The 19,260-nt window shown below is 41.9% G+C and overlaps 1 protein-coding gene across 3 annotated transcripts in view; it reads right to left on the bottom strand.

Moving 5' to 3' along the window:
• Nucleotides 1-15,558, bottom strand: part of LMTK2 (lemur tyrosine kinase 2) — a 58,504-nt gene extending 42,946 nt beyond the window's left edge. For all 3 annotated transcript variants that reach the window (XM_053991580.1, XM_053991579.1, XM_053991578.1), the window contains exons 1-3: nucleotides 15,253-15,558; nucleotides 941-1,065; nucleotides 24-168 (exon numbers count right to left, since the gene is read on the bottom strand). In XM_053991580.1, coding sequence (XP_053847555.1) covers nucleotides 24-168; nucleotides 941-1,065; nucleotides 15,253-15,406 — 424 coding nt within the window. In that variant the 5' untranslated portion in view covers nucleotides 15,407-15,558. The remainder of the gene's footprint in view (nucleotides 1-23; nucleotides 169-940; nucleotides 1,066-15,252) is intronic.
• Nucleotides 15,559-19,260: the final 3,702 nt, after the last annotated feature.

Here is a 19,260-nt window from a genome sequence, read left to right as displayed (position 1 = left end):
TGCACTGAAAACCAGTACTTTACCTGTACGAGATGGAAACTGGGAGGGAGTTGGTAAAGCAATATTGGGAACTGAAAGAGTAAACACTTCTGCTGGAGACTGAACAGATGGAGTATCTTCTGCTGGAGGTGTAAAATCTATTTCATCATCAAAGTTATCTTCAAATTCCTTAAACAAAAGAAGTCTTAGTAAACAAGCTGATCCTTGCCTTTAAATAAGTACTAATACATTTCTTTCAGTTTGAATGAGCACTGCTAAGGAAGCTTAGCTTTTTTCCAAGAATAGTGACAGATATTTAGTGCTCTACTCCTTACTTTCCATTAACTGATGTCTTAAAGAGATTAAAGCATTGCTTTTAATAATCAAGGGGTTTTTGTTTAGTTGGGGTTTTGTGGGTTTGGTGGTTTGGGTTTTGTTGGTGTTGTTGTTTTTTTTTGCTTTGTTTTGTTTTTACTTTAAATGCTAGCCCTGGCTTTGAATGAATTACCATGAACTGCTGAGGCCAAATATTCTCCATTTAGAAATGAGAGCAAAACTCAGCTTTAGGAACACTGATTACAGATATTCCAAAAGTAACAATTCTCTGATGACAATTGCTCAAGAGTTTTGCTACAGTGGATATGCATCTTCAGTATTCTTATTGGACAGACCCCACCTTGCAGACTATGAAAAAACAAAACACAGAAAAACAACAAAAAGTTTCTTGACAGCAGAATTGTCTCAAAGGTGTAACTTTTACTACTGATTCTGATAGCTAGCTATTATTTTGGAAAAGCATTAAAGATCCTTACTGCAGCAGGGAGCAATTAGTTAAAATAAACAGCTGCATCAGGACTCACAGCCTGTAGGAATACAGTCACTGGCTGTTTCAGAAGAGAGGATGTACAGTGACACTGCAGAGAATATCACTTGTACACACATTGATAACTTCAGGTCTTACCTTGAAATCTATCTCAGGGTCTTTACAGCAGGAGACACAGTTTGCCAGCAGAATGACCAGAACTACCAGAGTGCACAGAGACAGAATCACAAAAGATGAGGGAACTTCTGCTGTAGTCCCGTCTCCTAGAAATAAACATGTATGCAGTATTATATAAATATGTTTATATTTAAGAAGTTCCTTCCAAACATATTATCCACATGTATTTATTTAAAAATGGGAGTCTGAACATTTAATCCCATGGATGTGATCAAAGCTAAAAAGAAATTGAACAGAGAGGACAAACTGGCAAAATAGATTTGTGCTTCAGCACCTGCCTGCACCATTCTGGACTTACTTGGCTCCAGCTAAGAGGCCTCAGCCAATGTGATTTTCTGAAGTTTATGATGAACAGTGATAGCACCATGCCTTGGGATTCTGTTTAGGTCAATAAATTTATACAAATATCCAAACACAGAGTAGAAACCTGGTATTTTGGAAGATATTTCCCAAGAGCTAAAACAGGAACAGGCAACTAGAAGAAATCCTCACTTAAACTGCACACAAATGTAAAATATATCACTACAGGACAGTACTCTCTCTTTCAACAAATGCATTTGTGACAGTCTGCCAAACACACAAGTTGCTGTCACAAGTGCAATGGATGAAATCAGCTCCACACCATTTCTGTTCCTTGTGATTCACTAGGTGATTTGCCTTCACTTCAAGAACTTTAGAGTTCTAGCTGTTTTACAAACACTTCAAATAATTTTCCAAAATTTTATATATAAACATTCTACAACACATTTCCTGAGATTAAGTCAGGTTATTACTCACAGGATCAAAAGCCTCAAATGGCATTTTAGAAAAATCTTAAGTTATTTCCAGGGGTATTAAACCATTTTCATCCCTGTTTTCATCTTCAGTAGAGAACAAAGACATGTGGTTCCCTAGGAGACCAGAGCACACATCTGGAGGAGCTGTTTTTGTTGTTGCTGTTTCTTTTCAAACAGCTACTGCCACAGGGATCAGAGGAGTAGTTGGACCACATCTGATTAAAATCTGATTTAGCTATTACATCACTGTCAGAGTTTAACCATGTCAGGTGACCTGGACTGACTGGATTTTACAAAAGCATTTGAGTATCAATGGGACCGTCTGGCAACAGGACAGGATGTAAATGAAGCCTCAAAAATAAGAAAAGCAGAAGTTGATTGCTTGTCAAGGGACACAGAAACTTGTCCACCTATCTCTTAAACCTTCAAAAAATTTCAAAAATTGAGACATTTGCAGAAAAAGCTTTTCATCATGTTCCACTGAATACTTACAGAATATTTACTTATTTTAATTACATGTAAAGACCAAATTGACATAATGAAAATCCTGCTTCAAAGTGTGTCAGGACACTTCCAGAAGGTCACATTTTCTGCACAATTAGGAATATTATCAATACAACAAATAAAAGTTAGCAAAAATAGAAGGTTTTCAAACAAGTGATTCTGTTTCTAGTTTCCACAATAGCTTTGGTATTCTAACCTCATTAGGGACTGGGAATACTTCGCTGCAAATACTGAGCATTGTTCTAACAGGTCACCAACGAGGTGAGGCCACTCACCAGCTTTTAGTCATAATTTTGAACAGAACGAAGTATCTCTGAAGAGGGCTCTCAATAGAACAATTTATGTTTATTTAAATCAAGTCTTCTATGTAACACAATGGATATTTTTCCATTTCTAAGCATCAACAAGAAAAAAGGGGAAGATAACAGCTGACGTGTTTACTTCCTCCAAATGTTCAGTAGCCTTACTTAGGAGACTAAAAATTACCTGAACTGCAAATATAAATATTCTGTGAAGCTAAATTACTGTAACAAACACAGGTAATACAGCTGTAGATAAAATTTAAGGAATTCCTTTAAACTCCTAATTGAAACCAAATAAAAGGTAGCTTTACAACAACAACAAAAAAAAAACCCACCCAAAACAAAAAACAAACCACTATCAACAAAAATTACATTACCAGGTATTACAAATTAAAATTATTTTTCAGACATTTTTCCAAACCCGTCACACTTGATTTCCAAACAACTTCCTCACCTTCCCCAACAATTTCACTGAAACAAGAAGTCAACTCACCTCAGACTATCTAATGAAGAGCTGCAGATTTTCCCTAACAAACACCCAGGAACACATCACCACAATCACTCCTCCTAGCAGAAGATCAAGACTCTTGAACCTCCTCAAATGTTTCATGCTTTGGGAAAGTTGGCCAAGCCAACCCCTGCACACTGAACCCAGGCACCACGAGCGCTGTCATTACTCACAGAAAGCATTCCTGCTCTTTGAGGACTTCACTTCAGACCAGGTCCTTGAGAGCAGGGTGTAAAGCATCTCAACTGCCGAGAGTATAAAACACTAAACAATGCTATCAAACTTTATTCTGGGTTTCTGGTACACTCCAAGGTCTCTTTTGGCTAACATGAATTTTACAGTGACTTCCTGTTCCCCACAGAAACTGAGGGGACAATTCCCTTCTCACCAGAACCTTCTGCTCCAAACACCATGTCACCTTCCAGGTGGCCTTTCTGACCAGCCTCTACCAAAACCTGAAGCAGCTCCTCAGAGTTTGCTTCACTTCCCTCAATTCTACTGCTTGTTTTCAAGACCTGGCCAGAGGTTTGTGCCCCCAGAAGTTCATCTACTGCAAGTACATGAGCTGGTCATGATGGTCCCTGTACCCACAAACTCAGCCCTGCACTATCCCAGCTACAGCAGCACAACCACAACTTGTATTTTCATAAACGTTACCATGCTCACTCCAACTCAGGATCCCCACTTCTGACCCCCAGCAGTTACAAGTTATCACAGCAAATCCAGCTAGGAGGATTCAAGCTCCTGATGATCTTATGCACAATAAAGTGAGACATTTATTTAACTCAAAGTAGTTTAATTAACTCCAAGTGAGACATAATGAGCTCTATCAATGACAAGCTGCATTTACTGTACATGGTAGATACACTGCATATGTATTCAGACACTTTATATGAAAAATATAACATTTTTTCTGGAATTCCTTCTGTGAAAGAAACTACACATTTATCAAGCCTAAAGTCTAACCCTGTCATGCAAGTTACACTTATCCCCAAAAGGTAAGCATTTCTTTTAAGTGTCCTGGAAAGAATACAGAAAAGAAAAATATTGCTGCTGTTCATTATGTTACTTCCTAACCTTTAAAACCTTTCATAATTCCCTAGATATGAAACTGTGTGAATGAGCAGCAATTAATTGGAGAAAGTAATGATTATTTTTTTTTTTAAGCAAAGATCACCTTTGAAAAGGCAGCTAACCATTAATGGTCTGTTAAGATGGAAGTCATCTAAACTTCCAAAAGCACAAGGCAATTTTCACACAGAAAATTATGAACAGAAGCTTTAATACAATAAAAATGCCAATTATTCTGGGCAAGTTTCTGCAACAGTTACAGAACAGCATTCCAGATGACTCACACAAGTAAGAGCCACTTAACTAAGAATTACAGAACCCATCTCTGTTTGGATAAACTTTGAAGTTTCTTACATAGTAATTAATAAGTAATATTCTTAATTTGCAGGTTTTTTTTTTAATTAATGTAAAGTTAAGAATTAAATTATGGCAACCTGTAATTGGGCTAAAATTTATTGTACGTAAAGCTATTTTAAAAGCTTGCATGAATACATATTCAGTGACAGAAGTTACTGATTAAGTATTGGAACTGGTCTTTGTGACAAAGTGCTGAAAATCTGCTGCAGTATAACCTCATTTGCATTTTTCAACTATTTCCATCCAATGATTAATTCACTGGAGCTTAGTAAAATGACTTGAAACTAGAAGATGTTGACTACACCCTTTTGTTTGTAAATTGTGGAAGTATGAAGCAATGACATTTATTTTATGGTCCTGACTGAAAAAAGCAACCAGCAAGAAATCCATTCTAATTAATGCAGAGGACCATTTTATAAAGTCATCAAAAAAGAATTTTCCTAATTTAAAAAAACCTGTTAAAAAACCATTTTAAATTGAAATAATTTCAAAATAAACCTGGATAAACTCCAATAAACATAATTATTGCAGAAGATAAGATTCTTAATATCATACATTGTGGAGAAGTTAATAGATTTACTTAGCATACCAGTTTAAAACCCTGCCATATTTATTGTAACCCTATGCAGTAACAACCTAAGGCATCTTAATATCTACCCAGAAGTCAGAATCTGTTCTTTAGGAAAGGAACAGCCAAACAGATTAATAAAATACTCTCTCTAACATGCCAACAGTAAAAGGCTCCCTGCAGCTAATATAAATAGTCTAGACTAGTTTGCTTTGGTATATCCAAACTACTTAAACCAGAGGAAGAGGCCTGGATTATATCAGTCCTGTATTAAAATAAGCAGGAGATGAAGTGCAGCTGCATCACTCTGTGTTACTGCAAGGTTAACACAACACAATGCTTTACAAAGCTCTGTTCTAGGACATGTTCCATCCCAAAATGGCACCTACATGGTCCTAAATTATCAACACAGAAAACCAGGTATTCTTTCAAAGCTACACAGGATTAAATAAATCTATGATATTTACCACTTTTTAGAAGAACATGGTATCATAAACAAGTCAAAGCCATGGCTGAGGCAGATGTTTAATTAGCAGCTACTGAAGCAGATTCCTCAGCACCTCTGAAGATGCCATTTTCTAAGCACGTTCTTCACTAAGGCCTAAATTTGAGCACAGCACATGTGAAGTCAAAGGCTGTACACAGGCAAGTACACGAGCAGGCTCACTGAGGACACCATGATGATGAACTGTGTTGGTATTCTCAGGATCAAGTACAGACCTGAGAACACACCCATCAGTATTTATTACAATGTTTCAAGGGCTGTAAAATGTTCTTTTCATACAAAGCATATTTCAAAGCAACTTCTATAGGTCAGGATTTCCTATACCTTCCTTTCTTTTATATCTCCTTTCTTCACAAGACAGTTCTCCAACCACCAAATGCAACACCTAAGTAGACACAAGTTCTTGTTTCACTACAACTATTCCCCTTCTCTATCCCATTTCCCAGTCTGCCCACAATACTCAAATACCCTCATGTCATCCACCTGTGGCATCCTTTGGTATCATTAATTACAAGTAATGAGCATGCCAACTAGCCAAATATTCCATCTATGTTTAGTTACTGTCAAGCAACAGCCTCCACTCAGGACAATACAGGACCAGGTGCAGCTGCCCACACATGAGGGATGCTGGGCTTGCCTTTCTTCTACAGATTATGAAAGGCCAGGATGCCTGAACTGTTGATTTTGGTTCAATGTGAGTTATCACATTATTAAGGTCTCTACCTTCATAAAACTGGGCTAAAAAATGCATGATTCCACACAGTTCTAAGCATGGGGAAAAAGAAAAGTAAATGTATACTCCAGACATGACCGAGTGCACTCATAAAAGACGTTCACTATTGCGATAAAGGCAGCGTAAGGCACAGATAAATTAAGCATTATTAGGGCACAGTGAACTTCAAGGGAGCATCTGATTTTAAGCTTTCAGCACAGTAGTTGCTATGCAACAACAGTCCCACTGCATAAGCAAGAGCCCATTTCCTTTCAAGAGCAGCTATATAACTGGCACTAATAGCTATAACTATTTCCAGCACAAATCTAGCATGACAGCAGTCACTTAAACTGTCTCTTGGACACACTCAAATTATATGATCATGAACTAAGATGCTACTTTATGACACCAAGTCAGAACAGCACAGTCTTTAAAATACTAATGAATGACCAAATCTAATTTTGTTCCCTAGCTAAACCCAGGGCATCTTTCATAAACTTCTGTCAGTTTACTTACTCTGCTTTTAACAAATATTAAAGCAACCACATTTAAAAGTGTAATATCGCGCTAATTTATAGTGGTTTTGACAAATGTGATTTTAAAAGCTATCCCAACTTTCCTAAATAATACTGTCATTCTCTTCTATGCCAGCAATTAAGTGGGAAAGCGCTATCGACTCCTACCCAGTTCTCCACAAGTCAGATTCAGATCATTATCTTTCCCTCATAAAGAGTTTCTCCTGCATTTATTTACTCCCTGAAGTCTTCAGATGTTTGCTACTAATAAGCACAAAACCATACAGACAGAACCAGGCCTATAAATTCAGATGGCCTGCAGGTAACAGGCAGAATACTAAGGCAAGCCTCTATTCAAAATTATTTTAGACACATCTATTGTGTAATGCCTGATTTGTATGACAAGGTAAAGCACAACAGACACTGCAACTCCTCCATTTCACAACAAAAAAAAACCCCAACCAAACTCAAGCACATTCCACTCGTTACCACATTCCTGTAATCTCATTTTTTTCCTGCTATGCTCCATTTAACAACTGAGCCAAAAAAAAGCATCATTTTCAAGATTAAGTTTAAGAAGAAATGGGTGCAGTACCATTATTTAGTTGTGCAATGCTATATCACAGTGGGTTTTAAAACACTACATTAGAAGGGCATTCAAATCACCAACCTTCAAATGAGATACAACACACACAAACAGAAGTTTTGAAGGAGTGTTATTTGCATTTCAGACATTCTTTTGAAAATAAAATGAAGAGAATTTTAGTGTGAGAGAGACACTCCAAATTCCAATCGGCCCTTTGCTTTGAATGGCCATTACCAATACAGTACCAGCACTACAGGAAGAAATATTCCCAAGATCTTAGACTTCCATTGACTTGCTGTCCTCAGCACAATGGCAGCACCTTAGTGAAATCTAAAATGGTTCCAAATGCCCAAAGTATTTCAAGCAGAGACTGGAAATGTTCATTCATTGAGCAAATCCCTAAGAACAGACAGAACACTGCTAAAGGAACTTTAACATTTCTCAGTCTACACCTGAAATTTTCAGCATTCATATTTTTAGTACTTAAGACACTCAACTAAAGCACAAATGTTTACTGTCTTAATAACGTAGAACAAACTGTTGAAAATATTAACTGAAGAGTTGTTTCAAAAGTCTGTCTTCTCATGACATTATGCTACCCCTACACTGGATAATGCAAATGTCTAATGCATTACTAATAAAAGTAACCTTCACTATTACGTACCCTTTTGCAAAAGCAATTTATCACCTGATTTTATTTTTCCTTCTATGAAAAATTCTACTTTCTCGATATAATCTCAAGGAAAAAAACTCTTAGGGACTTATAGCAAGTTACTTGTGCACAATTGTACTCTTTCTGAAAACAAGAAGCCGTAACTAACAGCTTGTCAGTAAAACGATTTCCTGGCTAAACCTGAATTGTGCCACATGGCCCAAATCAAAGTCTGGCACTTGGAAAGATACAAGTAAAATGACAAGATTTCAGCAGTAGTGTGGGGAAAAAATAATCAAAAATCAAATTAAAAGTCTGTTCCCATATTCCTCTAGACAGAAATTGAGACATTCATCCCTCTACTCGACTTGTCCATTACAATGCCTGCCTTACCCTAGAACTTCATTAGGTCCCTCATGGGGTAAGTGGATGGGATGAAAGGCCAAGGCACCTGCAGAGACAATTCTTCTGAGAAGCCAAAAGCTTTTCTTCTTTACAACAATTAACCATCAGAAAGAAGGGTAACGAAGACAGCAACATGGCCATTTCTTACAGAGTTTACCCCATGAAACAATAAAAACACCTGTGGCACTCCTCAACCCATCTTGAGCTGTGGATGTATTTCTACAGTGTCAAAAGGCAGTTACACAGTTAAATTTGTGTTTTCTGGACACATGACCCTGAAATATCACTATCCTATGCAATAAGTTACAATATTTTCAAGAAGAAATCTTAGCTACTTCATATCACAACTGGATGTGTAATTCCACGTCAACAATTCTTGGCAAATTATTTCTGTCCTCCCATTTGTCCTTAAAAAGAACAGGAGTCTATCCTGCAGTATAAGCCAATATTTTTTCAAACTAGTTTATCCCTTGTTCCCCCTAAATGCTTTTACAACGTGCTTCAAATGAGTTTCTTCTAATGTGTTTAAATCCACTCAGTGTGTTAGGGTGGCACATGTTCCATATCCTAAGACAAGAATATCCAGGGCAATGCTGGACTCTCCCAGAGCACAGCATCTCAAAACAACACTGCTCTGATCCTCCTGTTCCTGAGCACTTGTCCTGGCCTGCATATTGGCTGAACAGTTAGTAACTAGCAAAACTCTGAGCTGGGATTAGTTTTACATTACTGACCTTATTCTATTATCCTACAAGTCTTCCCAGTAATGTCAGAGAATTACTCACATAACAGCATACTGCTCAATTTTAATAAGGACTAAATATAGGCTGGTACTTCAAGTGTTTACAGAGTGAGATCTGTTTGAAGTTTCAGTGCTAGAATCTCATGTTTGCACAAAGGCATCTTAAGACAAGGCAAAAAATATCCATGTTAAATAATTATGTGCCTTATGCCTTCATGGCAGTGTTTCTGGAAAATCTGGGAAGCATCATCTTGCAAATGCATCACTGACTCTTAATTGCATGTATGTGTGTGCAGATATGTACATACACTCACAAAATTCTACTGAGCATACTTTATTCTGTACTGCTAGATGTTGGTTTTGACAATTAATTCCTGCTCAAGTACAGTTTTTTTTTTTTTTCATCTGTTATACCATATCTCCAACAATGAGGCACAGGAGTTGTAGTTTGATTTTTTTAACACAGGATAGACCACAATAATTCAAAGCAGCAGGAAATGATCACACATCATGGTTTCTCCAACCACCAAAAAAGCATTATCTGCAGCATGGAAACTAAACAGCAGTATCTCTTCCTCCTACCATTTGATAGCAACACAAGCCATTAAGATACAATGCCTTTGAAGAGACTAATTTCAGTTCACAGGAAAGAAATCCATAAATGCAACTTTCATGTGATGGGATTCTCCAGAATCTTGATTTTATAGTAGATGCCTTTCCAACTCCAATGTACAGCTGAGTTAAGAAATGCAGGAGAAAAAGGAAGCAGCAGCATTTTGTACAAAGAGCTTATTAGATCTATTTCTCATCCCTATTCATAGCTAAAGGATCCCAGGCAGAACAGGCCATCGAGAAAGTGATTGATTTTGGAGAACTGGATCTGATGTACAGGCTGAAATCTTAAAAGTCAGCACTAAAAAAATCTACTGTTGCTATTTTCTACATGTCTTTCATACCACGCTGCAGTGGTAGTCCCAAAAGAGTCATGTCACTCTTAAGTCACTACAGTGATGTTTTCTTATCAGGAAGGAAACTTTTGTAAGTGCAGCAGTGTTGGACAAGGTGTTACTTTGTACAGCATTTCATACTGAAAATCACTCAGAAGACAATTTACTGACAATTTGCTTCCCACCACAACCTTGCCCAAGCTAAATATGGCACAACACCTTGCTATAGACAAGCACACATGCAGGCTGAAAGGACTATCCTGACACATTTTGTACATTTCTGCTTATAAAAGTTGACAAAATGTTTCTTGTATCTAGACGTTGCTCAAGACCTTTCATAACAGCAGTACAATGAAAACAAAGAGCTCATACAGAGCAACAAAAGCATTGAAGCTTTTGCAAATTGTATCCAGAACTGTATCAAGCTCCAGACACTAAATGCCCAGACCAAACAGAAAGGCAAACCCAAAATAAAAGCTAAGGAAGACTCCAGTACTCCATGTGCTGTCCTTCTGCTGCAGAACTGCAGTGTTAGTACTGAAACAGAACTGTGATTTTTGCAGCTCTGGCATTACACTGCCCGAGGTCTCTTTATCCCACGCAGATAAACTGTGTGTGAATAGTGACTGAAACCAGACTACAGCAAGTATCCAGAAAATTACTCCCAATCATATTTATCCATCCAGAATGTTGGATCCCACAAAATCTTTTTTTTTTTTTTTTTTTTTTTTTAATGCAGGGGCACAACCAGCACCCAGCAATTGGCCTTTTCAAACCAATGCCCAGCGCCTGATGCTGTGACAATAAACCTTCAAACACTCTCTGATCATTGCTATCTTAATATGCTGCAATGATACCTGGGGAATTATTAAATATACCCAAGCATTCAAGACATGAGAAATTGCTTCAGAAAGTGACCTCATCCTATGAGGACTCCTTTAGTTGTAGCAAAGTCCAGACATTTTACAGTCACAGGCAGAGAAGGCAAACCAAGCCTGTGAACAAAGCACTGTGTGGAATCTCTGCAGGCCAAAGTCAGGGTTGGCTTCTCACCTCAAACTCACAGATACAAACGAAAGATAAAGGACAAATTTCCAGTTCATTGTTTTTTCTGGTTCTACAATTATTAAGTACCTAGGACAGAAGCTATAAAAAGAAATACAGGGACAAGTAAGAAAGTTCAGCTTGAAAAGGGAGGAAGGATAGACCATTCCCATGAAAGGCACATACCACAGTTAAAATCTCCACTGTAAAAACAAGATTTTTCTTAACTTCCAGTGATCCAAGTTGCTAACTTGCATAAGAAAATGGCTTTTCTTATCATGCGCAAGTCACAGACATTTTACATTGTACCAAACCACAGGCCACAACTGCAATTTGGCCCCAGTCTGACAGAACTCCAAGTAAAACATCAAGCCAAACCAACCCAAAAGCAGCAATTTTCCCAGAAGTATATATGTACTACAGAGCTCATCTTAATGCAAAAACAAAAAAAAGTTACTTCATCTCAAAGTTTTAACTTGCCATCTGAGGCCAGCCGACTGAATATTTAGATACTCAGATTTGTACAGCTGCATGAATATTTAAATTCTCCAGATGAACATCTCTGGATACTACATACCAAATTCTAATAATCTCCTCCTGGATCCTACATGACCAAGTCCATCAGCAGAGACTCTCTGCCACTAATACCCAATTGGGCCACTCAGTTGTAAGGCCAAGGGTCTCAAAAAGCAATCATGTAGGCACCAAGTCCAGCTCTTCAACTGATCAGACTGTGCAGTCATCAGAAATGTGAAACTGAACACACCTGCTAAAAATGCTACCACCTATTCAAGTTTTACAGGATAATAAAAGTATTTTTGAGTCCCTCTTCTCTGTATTTGCAAAGACTTCATAGAGCGCAGAGATGATGAAAACACTTTGTCTGACATTACACACACACTTGATTCAGATGCTCAGTGGAATTAAGGTCAAGTATGGAAATCCAAGTCAGAACTGAGAGCCTGAATATACATGTAAAGCTTTAGCACAGTAAAGCAGCCATGGCAGTTTGTGATGCACTGTTTGGCTGCTAAACACTGCTGCAGAAAAGCAGCGCCCAAATGTCCTTCCTTCAGCCACACAGCTGGTAGTGGAACTCACATTAGGCTGGTGCACTTGGGGAAAACCACCAATACTCTGCAGGCAAAAAACAACTTCAACACTTCAGCCTTGAAACTCCTTTCCAGCACAACTGCCCCAGCTCTAACCTCCAGTATAAAGTCAAACCTTAAACTCAGAACTATCACAGTACATATCACTATCCTTTTTTTCCACTCACAGAATAAATTAAACCTAAGTTGGTTAAAGTATTTTTAGGCAGTAGCATCTTCAACAGCTTGTTTTTCACATTTCCTACAATAATTGCTATGAACCTTACCAAGGAAACAGTTCAAGCTTGATTACCTCCTCTGGTTATTGTTGGAAGAAAAATACATTAGTTTAGAAATATAACATCAAAAAGGCAAGGCAAATATAGAACACCTTGTCAATGCATGCCTTCATCTGCACATCATTCCTCTCCATCAGGGCCCTGGAACCTGACAGCTCCCCAGCCACCCATTCTGGCAAACTTCCACAGCATTCCCACAAATTGGAGCACTTTTGCACAAAGAATCCAATCTAGTCTTGCTAGAACCTGCCCATCACCACTTCCAGCATTCCAGCTTCCTCCCCAAAGGAGAATTTATTATAGGTATACTTCATGAAATATTCTGTAAAATTCCTTACAATAACTACAAGTACTTTTCTCCTTTTTCTGTGGATCCCATCTTTCCTATTACAAGCAACACACATAAAAATGTTTCTCCAGTGTCAAAGAAGCAACCATTCTTGTTAGGTGAAGAGTAATCTTGAAACCAGTTAGTAATCACTCTGTGAAAAGCCCATTAAATTCCTCTCAAGTTTTCAATTCACGTGTATCAGACCAAGTGTTACAGTCAACTGCAAAAACTGCCAAGGTCCAGAATGGAGCCCACCACCACCTGCCAGCCCCAAAAGAGGAAACCAAAGCAACCTGTCATGGGACACAAGAGAGACATTCACAATTTGGCTGAATTGTTTTTAAACACAACCCATGACTCTTAACCCTGCAAAATAATGTCACAGTTTGTCTTCTGACAGGTTTAAAACCTGCCTAGAATGACAGAGAAGGTTCAAGCTGAACCAGTCTCATTGTCATCCACTAGGAAGATATTCACAGGAAGGAAAAAAAACAAAGGCCTTGTAGCTTTCCACCAGCTCCTGCTGCTCATACAGGTGATGACACAGGACATGTTGCAGCCTAAGAACCTGTTGCACTCAAACCCACCAGGCACACATTGTTTCAGGCAGGAGAAAGTCCTTCCAGCAAAAGTGATGCCAGTGTAACTAGAAAAGGCACCTAAATATCCATCAATAAAGTAATTCAAATACATTGTCTCTTCCATGGGCAAAGACACAGGAGAAAGCAGCAGCTTCATTCCCTGGATTTCCCATGACAGCATCTGGACAGTTGGCTAAACTTGAGCTAACATCCCGTGTATACATACTGTGGCCTAAATATAACCAAAACCTACGTATAAAATTACAGTATCTCATTCATGTTGTATGAGCCCAATATCACAGCATCATAAATATTTCTCTTAGCAGTACTGCAGTTGGCACAGCTGATTCAGTCTTTTAAATTACAAAATTAAAAAAAAAACCAAACAACAACACTTTAATACTATGTCCTACAATTTGTCCAATCAGCTTTTCCTTTTGAGAATAAAGCTTTTTCCAGTGCCATGGAAGTTATGCTTTGTTCCCCCATCTTTGTAAGGTATATGCATAGTCCTTATAAGAAAGAGAAAATTGTATTAAAAAAACCCCACGACATTTCCCTTTAAATAGAAAAATTAACTGCATTTCAAAGAAAGTAAGACCCATGAAAGGCATTATAAAATCCTTCATACAGAACTGATTCTGCTGTCTTACCTTACAGATCAATGACAAATTAACATTATTTGGCTAAACCTCAGGTATTTCATGTATTAAAAAAATTATCATTTAGCGTCAAAGAAATAAAGATTTCACTGATAGTTTTCTCTTTTTCAGAAGTTCACTTTTACATGAAGTATGAAAGACCTCCAAGCAGGCTGATGGAGGGAGTGACTTATGAACAATTCATAAATGTTCTGGGAAGGAAAAACTGGGAAAGAGACACAGGTCCAAAAAAAAAAAGGAAGCACAGGTTCCACTCCCAGTTTTGAGATTTCATGTGGAAGAGCAGCCAAATTACCTAATCTCTGTGCTTCGTATCTTTCCCTCTCCACTGTTCCTGCTCCTCCCTCAACATCTTGTCTATTTAAGCTGTACAACTCCTCATGGCCAAAGGGAATCTCAGCCCACTTTTCAACCAACCCAACCCTAACAAAATTCAGTCTCAATACAATGCTATGTTTGCAAGTCCCAATGAAATGCCAACAATAAAAATTAATCAAAGACACAGTTGGTACCTGTGAGTCCGAATAAACCTGATTCAACTGCGAAGACATATTGTTTAGTTTGCGCTTTTAAGACAAACAGGAAAATAAGCAGGGAAATCGAAGGAAGTCAGCGTTACCTAACATACGAGAGAAATAAATGTGAACTACATGACTATTTAGGGAGCCCAGCCCGGGGGGGCCGAGGGGGGAATCCGACTAATCTGACCGGAAAACAGGGAAGTGCCGTCTGCCCTGAAGAGCCTCCACCCAGGAACGCGAGTCCCGGTGATTCACAGGCAAAACCAGAAACAGAAAATCCCGCCGAGCTCAGTACAGGTGAAAGCAGCAGCACTATAGGAAGAAGGTCTGCGGTAAACACAGACAGAAGTGTGGTAGCTCAGTGTCAGGGGTCTGAGCGATCCACAGCGGGATATCGCTCACCGCCACCGGCAGAGCCGTGACCTACAGCCGGGGAGCCCCATCCGCCCGCCGTGCCCTTCCCGACGCTTCGGCGGAGCCCTGCCGGCAGCACGGGGGAGGGACGGGGGCTCTGAAACCCGCAGTGCCGCCGCTCCCGGGCCCCGCCGCTCCGGGTGCGGAGCCGCACCCCCAGCCCCGCTTCCCCGCGCTCACCTGCACCTGCTGGCGGCAGCGGAGCCGCCTCGCCGCTCCCCACGAGCGGCCACAGCAGAAGGACGAGCCCGAGCAGGTGTCGCGGGCCGAGGAGCCGCGGGCCACCGCCCCCCCGCCGCCCGGCGCTCCCGCCGAGCCCCCCGCGCTGCCGCATGCCGTCCGCTCCCGGACCGAGGCCCGGCGCCGAACGAGGGGCTCGAGGTTCTCAGCGATTCCGGGGAGCCCCCGCGGCAGCCGCCGCCTCCCGGCTCCGCGGCATCGGCCCCGCCGCCGCTCCTCTCACAGAGCCCCACCGGCCGCCGCCGCCGCCATCTTCCGGGCTACCTGACCGCGACGGGGCGGGGCGCACCTCTGATTGACAGCCCGAAACGCCAATCAAACCCTGCCTCGCGCTCAGAAGGCGGTTCCACTGGTTGGGACGGGGTTAATCCGTGATTGACAGCTGTATCAGCCAATCGCTCCGCAGAGGGCGAGCTAGGGCGAGGGAAGGCTGCGGCGCGGGAGCAGCGGCGCGCGGTTGCCAATCAAGCCGCGCTCCGAACGGTTGGAGGAGGGCGGGACGTCGCTCGGATTGACGGCTCTCTCCACCAACCGGCTGGCGGGGCGGGGCGGGGAAGGCGGGGCTTGGCCGAGCCCGCGCGCAGGACTCCAGGGCGCGGTGGGGGCAGCGCCCCCTGGCGGCTGCATGTCCCCTAAGGGCCGGTGCGGGCGTGGAGCCCCCTCAGAGCTGTGCCCGGGACTGCCCGGCCCTGCGGGAGCAGAGATTCCCGGCCATCCCTCGGGATCAGCCCTGCGGGAGCAGAGATTCCCGGCCATCCCTCGGGATCAGCCCTGCGGGAGCGCAGAGCCCGGCCATCCCTCGGGATCAACCCTGCGGGAGCGCAGAGATTCCCGGCCATCCCTCGGGATCAGCCCTGCGGGAGCGCAGAGCCCGGCCGTCCCTCGGGATCAGCCCTGCGGGAGCAGAGATTCCCGGCCATCCCTCGGGATCAGCCCTGCGGGAGCAGAGATTCCCGGCCATCCCTCGGGATCAGCCCTGCGGGAGCAGAGATTCCCGGCCATCCCTCGGGATCAGCCCTGCGGGAGCGCAGAGATTCCCGGCCATCCCTCGGGATCAGCCCTGCGGGAGCGCAGAGCCCGGCCGTCCCTCGGGATCAGCCCTGCGGGAGCAGAGATTCCCGGCCATCCCTCGGGATCAGCCCTGCAGGAGCAGAGATTCCCGGCCATCCCTCGGGATCAGCCCTGCGGGAGCAGAGATTCCCGGCCATCCCTCGGGATCAGCCCTGCGGGAGCAGAGATTCCCGGCCATCCCTCGGGATCAGCCCTGCGGGAGCGCAGAGCCCGGCTATCCCTCGGGATCAGCCCTGCGGGAGCGCAGAGCCCGGCTATCCCTCGGGATCAGCCCTGCAGGAGCAGAGATTCCCGGCCATCCCTCGGGATCAGCCCTGCGGGAGCGCAGAGATTCCCGGCCATCCCTCGGGATCAGCCCTGCGGGAGCGCAGAGATTCCCGGCCATCCCTCGGGATCAGCCCTGCGGGAGCGCAGAGATTCCCGGCCATCCCTCGGGATCAGCCCTGCGGGAGCGCAGAGCCCGGCCGTCCCTCGGGATCAGCCCTGCAGGAGCAGAGATTCCTGGCCGTCCCTCGGGATCAGCCCTGCGGGAGCGCAGCCGCTGCTGCCATCCCTTGGGGTGAACTCGGCCTGTTCGTGCTGCTCTGCGGAGCTGCTGAGCCCCAGGTTAGACTCTGCGGTGGGCACACCACCCTCCCTCTGCAGCCCGTGCGCTTCCAAGGCTGGAGGTGACCTTGTTGAATTATTGATACCAGCAGGGTTTAGAAATAAAGATTATTCTCGTTTAGGTCCGTGATTATGCTGAACTTTGAGTACATGAAAATGAGGTGTCAGCTCTAAGCAGCATAAATTAAGTGTTAAGGAAGTGTTAATCCTAAGCAATCAGGGGCTCTCTGCAGTGAGGAAACAGGGAAATACCATACGACTAACAAACTAGATTTCTGTTTTCCAGATAATTTAACAAAAAGGCCAATTATGTCAAGATTATATAATGACTTTGGGAGATCAGATTGTCCAAAGAAATGTACAATGAGTGCACCCCTGGGAATTCATGAAAAGAAAGTTTTGTGTTCAAAGTAGTATTTGGAACATGGCATCCAGGAAGACAAAACATAAACCCAAATTCCCGCTGTCCCTCTGAATTTTCTCTACCATGGGGATATACTTGAATCAGACTACTCCTACCAAGTGTGTGTTTAACCCCAGTCTGCTAATCTCTGTCTGGTTGAAGACACTAATTGTGTTACCAAATGACCCATATTTTTTTAAATATTCTAATTAGTTTTCCTTCCAAAGGAAATATTTTACTTGAATAATAAAATTGAATACAATCATCTCTTTTGTTGCTTGAGTAAATTATTACTAATTCATTATCTTATTTATAATGAACTACGTTCTAAAATAATCCCAGAATATTATTTGTCTGGTTGTCTGTGGATTTCATGGATGGGAGGCAAAATGTGATCCCTTCCCTTTAAAATTAGTGATATGTTATATACAATATATATAATATGTAAGACATAATTTTTTCATGTACAAACAGCCACCATCTCCATTTAAATAGTTCTTGGCTGTTGTAGTACTGAGGCAAAGTACTGATGACAAAGCTGGGTCTTTTTCTGTATGTACTGTAAATATCCAGTGGAAACATCAAGGTCAGTCCTTTTTCCTTCCCTCCCATGAGCATGGACATCAGGGCTGGGGCCCCTGGACGTGGGTGTGGCTCCTTGCAGCTGAGGTTAGAGCCATGCTTTGTAAGGATGGTTATTCAAACACCGTGTTTCTGTGGTGTGACACGGGCAGATCCCATGTCCTGATCCCTGCAGTGCCTTGGGTCTGAGGTACTTCTGAGCTCTGCCACTGACCTCATGCAAATTCCACACAGAAAAAATGTTGAGATTGATAGCAGCTACAGACATGAAGTTTTAACCTTCCTTTGTAGCCTTCCAGCAGGTCTACAGTGCAAGGGTGTTCTCATTTCACTGCTGAAAACAATTCATTGAATCTCAGAACAGCAGACTGCTTGATTTCCCAACCCACCCTATCATAATTGAATGCTGGGCCTTTGATGTAATTTTCTGATAAAACATCATGTTGTAATATCATCTGGAGCATTATGGCAGCATATCATTACAAGGACTTGTTAGAGCACTATTCTATAATGGGACACTTAAGGCTTGCTGTGAATTAGTCACTGGTAGAAGCTAAATAACCAAACCTTCCAATCCTTTGTTCTACACGTTAGTCACAGTTTACTCCCTATCTTCAAATACACCACGAACATCAAAAAAAAATCCAAGGATGCAAAGCCTCATCTCCTATCTCTATCCTCAGGAATGCTAGATTCACTCATTTACAACTTCTGCAATTAAACATCTGTGGTAACTACACGAGACTAATGGGATGAGCAACATAATAGTGAGTAACCCAAAAGGTACTTACAAAGAAAATATATTTACTTAAACAAAACTCTTCCTATACACAAAATGGGACGTGCTACCACGTATCACTGCCTAGTGTTTCTTGATTATGCACTGGTATCATGGCCAAATTACTGAAGCTGCTGTTCCGCGTGGGAGGCGTTAAAACCTTTTTTTAGAGACAGATAATTGGATCAATTAAAGGATGTTGATAGTTTTATTTTCAGTTGGTTTTCTTCAATATTTTTGATAACAATATTCATGTAGAAGGAATATTTGTCTAGCAGGCTCAGTGAGCTGCCAGAGGGGTGTTAAAGGTCCTCAGGTAACTCTGAATAAAGCCCCAAAGAATCACAATTCATTTACTACAAAACAGCATCTCCAAGCACCGGGAACCGAGCTGATCACAGGACCCAGCTCTTATTCCAGATCACTGTTTTAAGGACAAAGATTGGCTTCTCTATTTAGGAATGTTGAGACACACACTCTGCTCTCCCTCCCCACAAAAGAATCACAT

The sequence above is a fragment of the Vidua macroura genome, chromosome 16 (assembly GCF_024509145.1).
Source record: "Vidua macroura isolate BioBank_ID:100142 chromosome 16, ASM2450914v1, whole genome shotgun sequence".
Classification (NCBI taxonomy): domain Eukaryota; kingdom Metazoa; phylum Chordata; class Aves; order Passeriformes; family Viduidae; genus Vidua; species Vidua macroura.
Note: the sequence above shows the minus strand (reverse complement) of the source record. Positions and strands in the feature narration are given on the sequence as shown.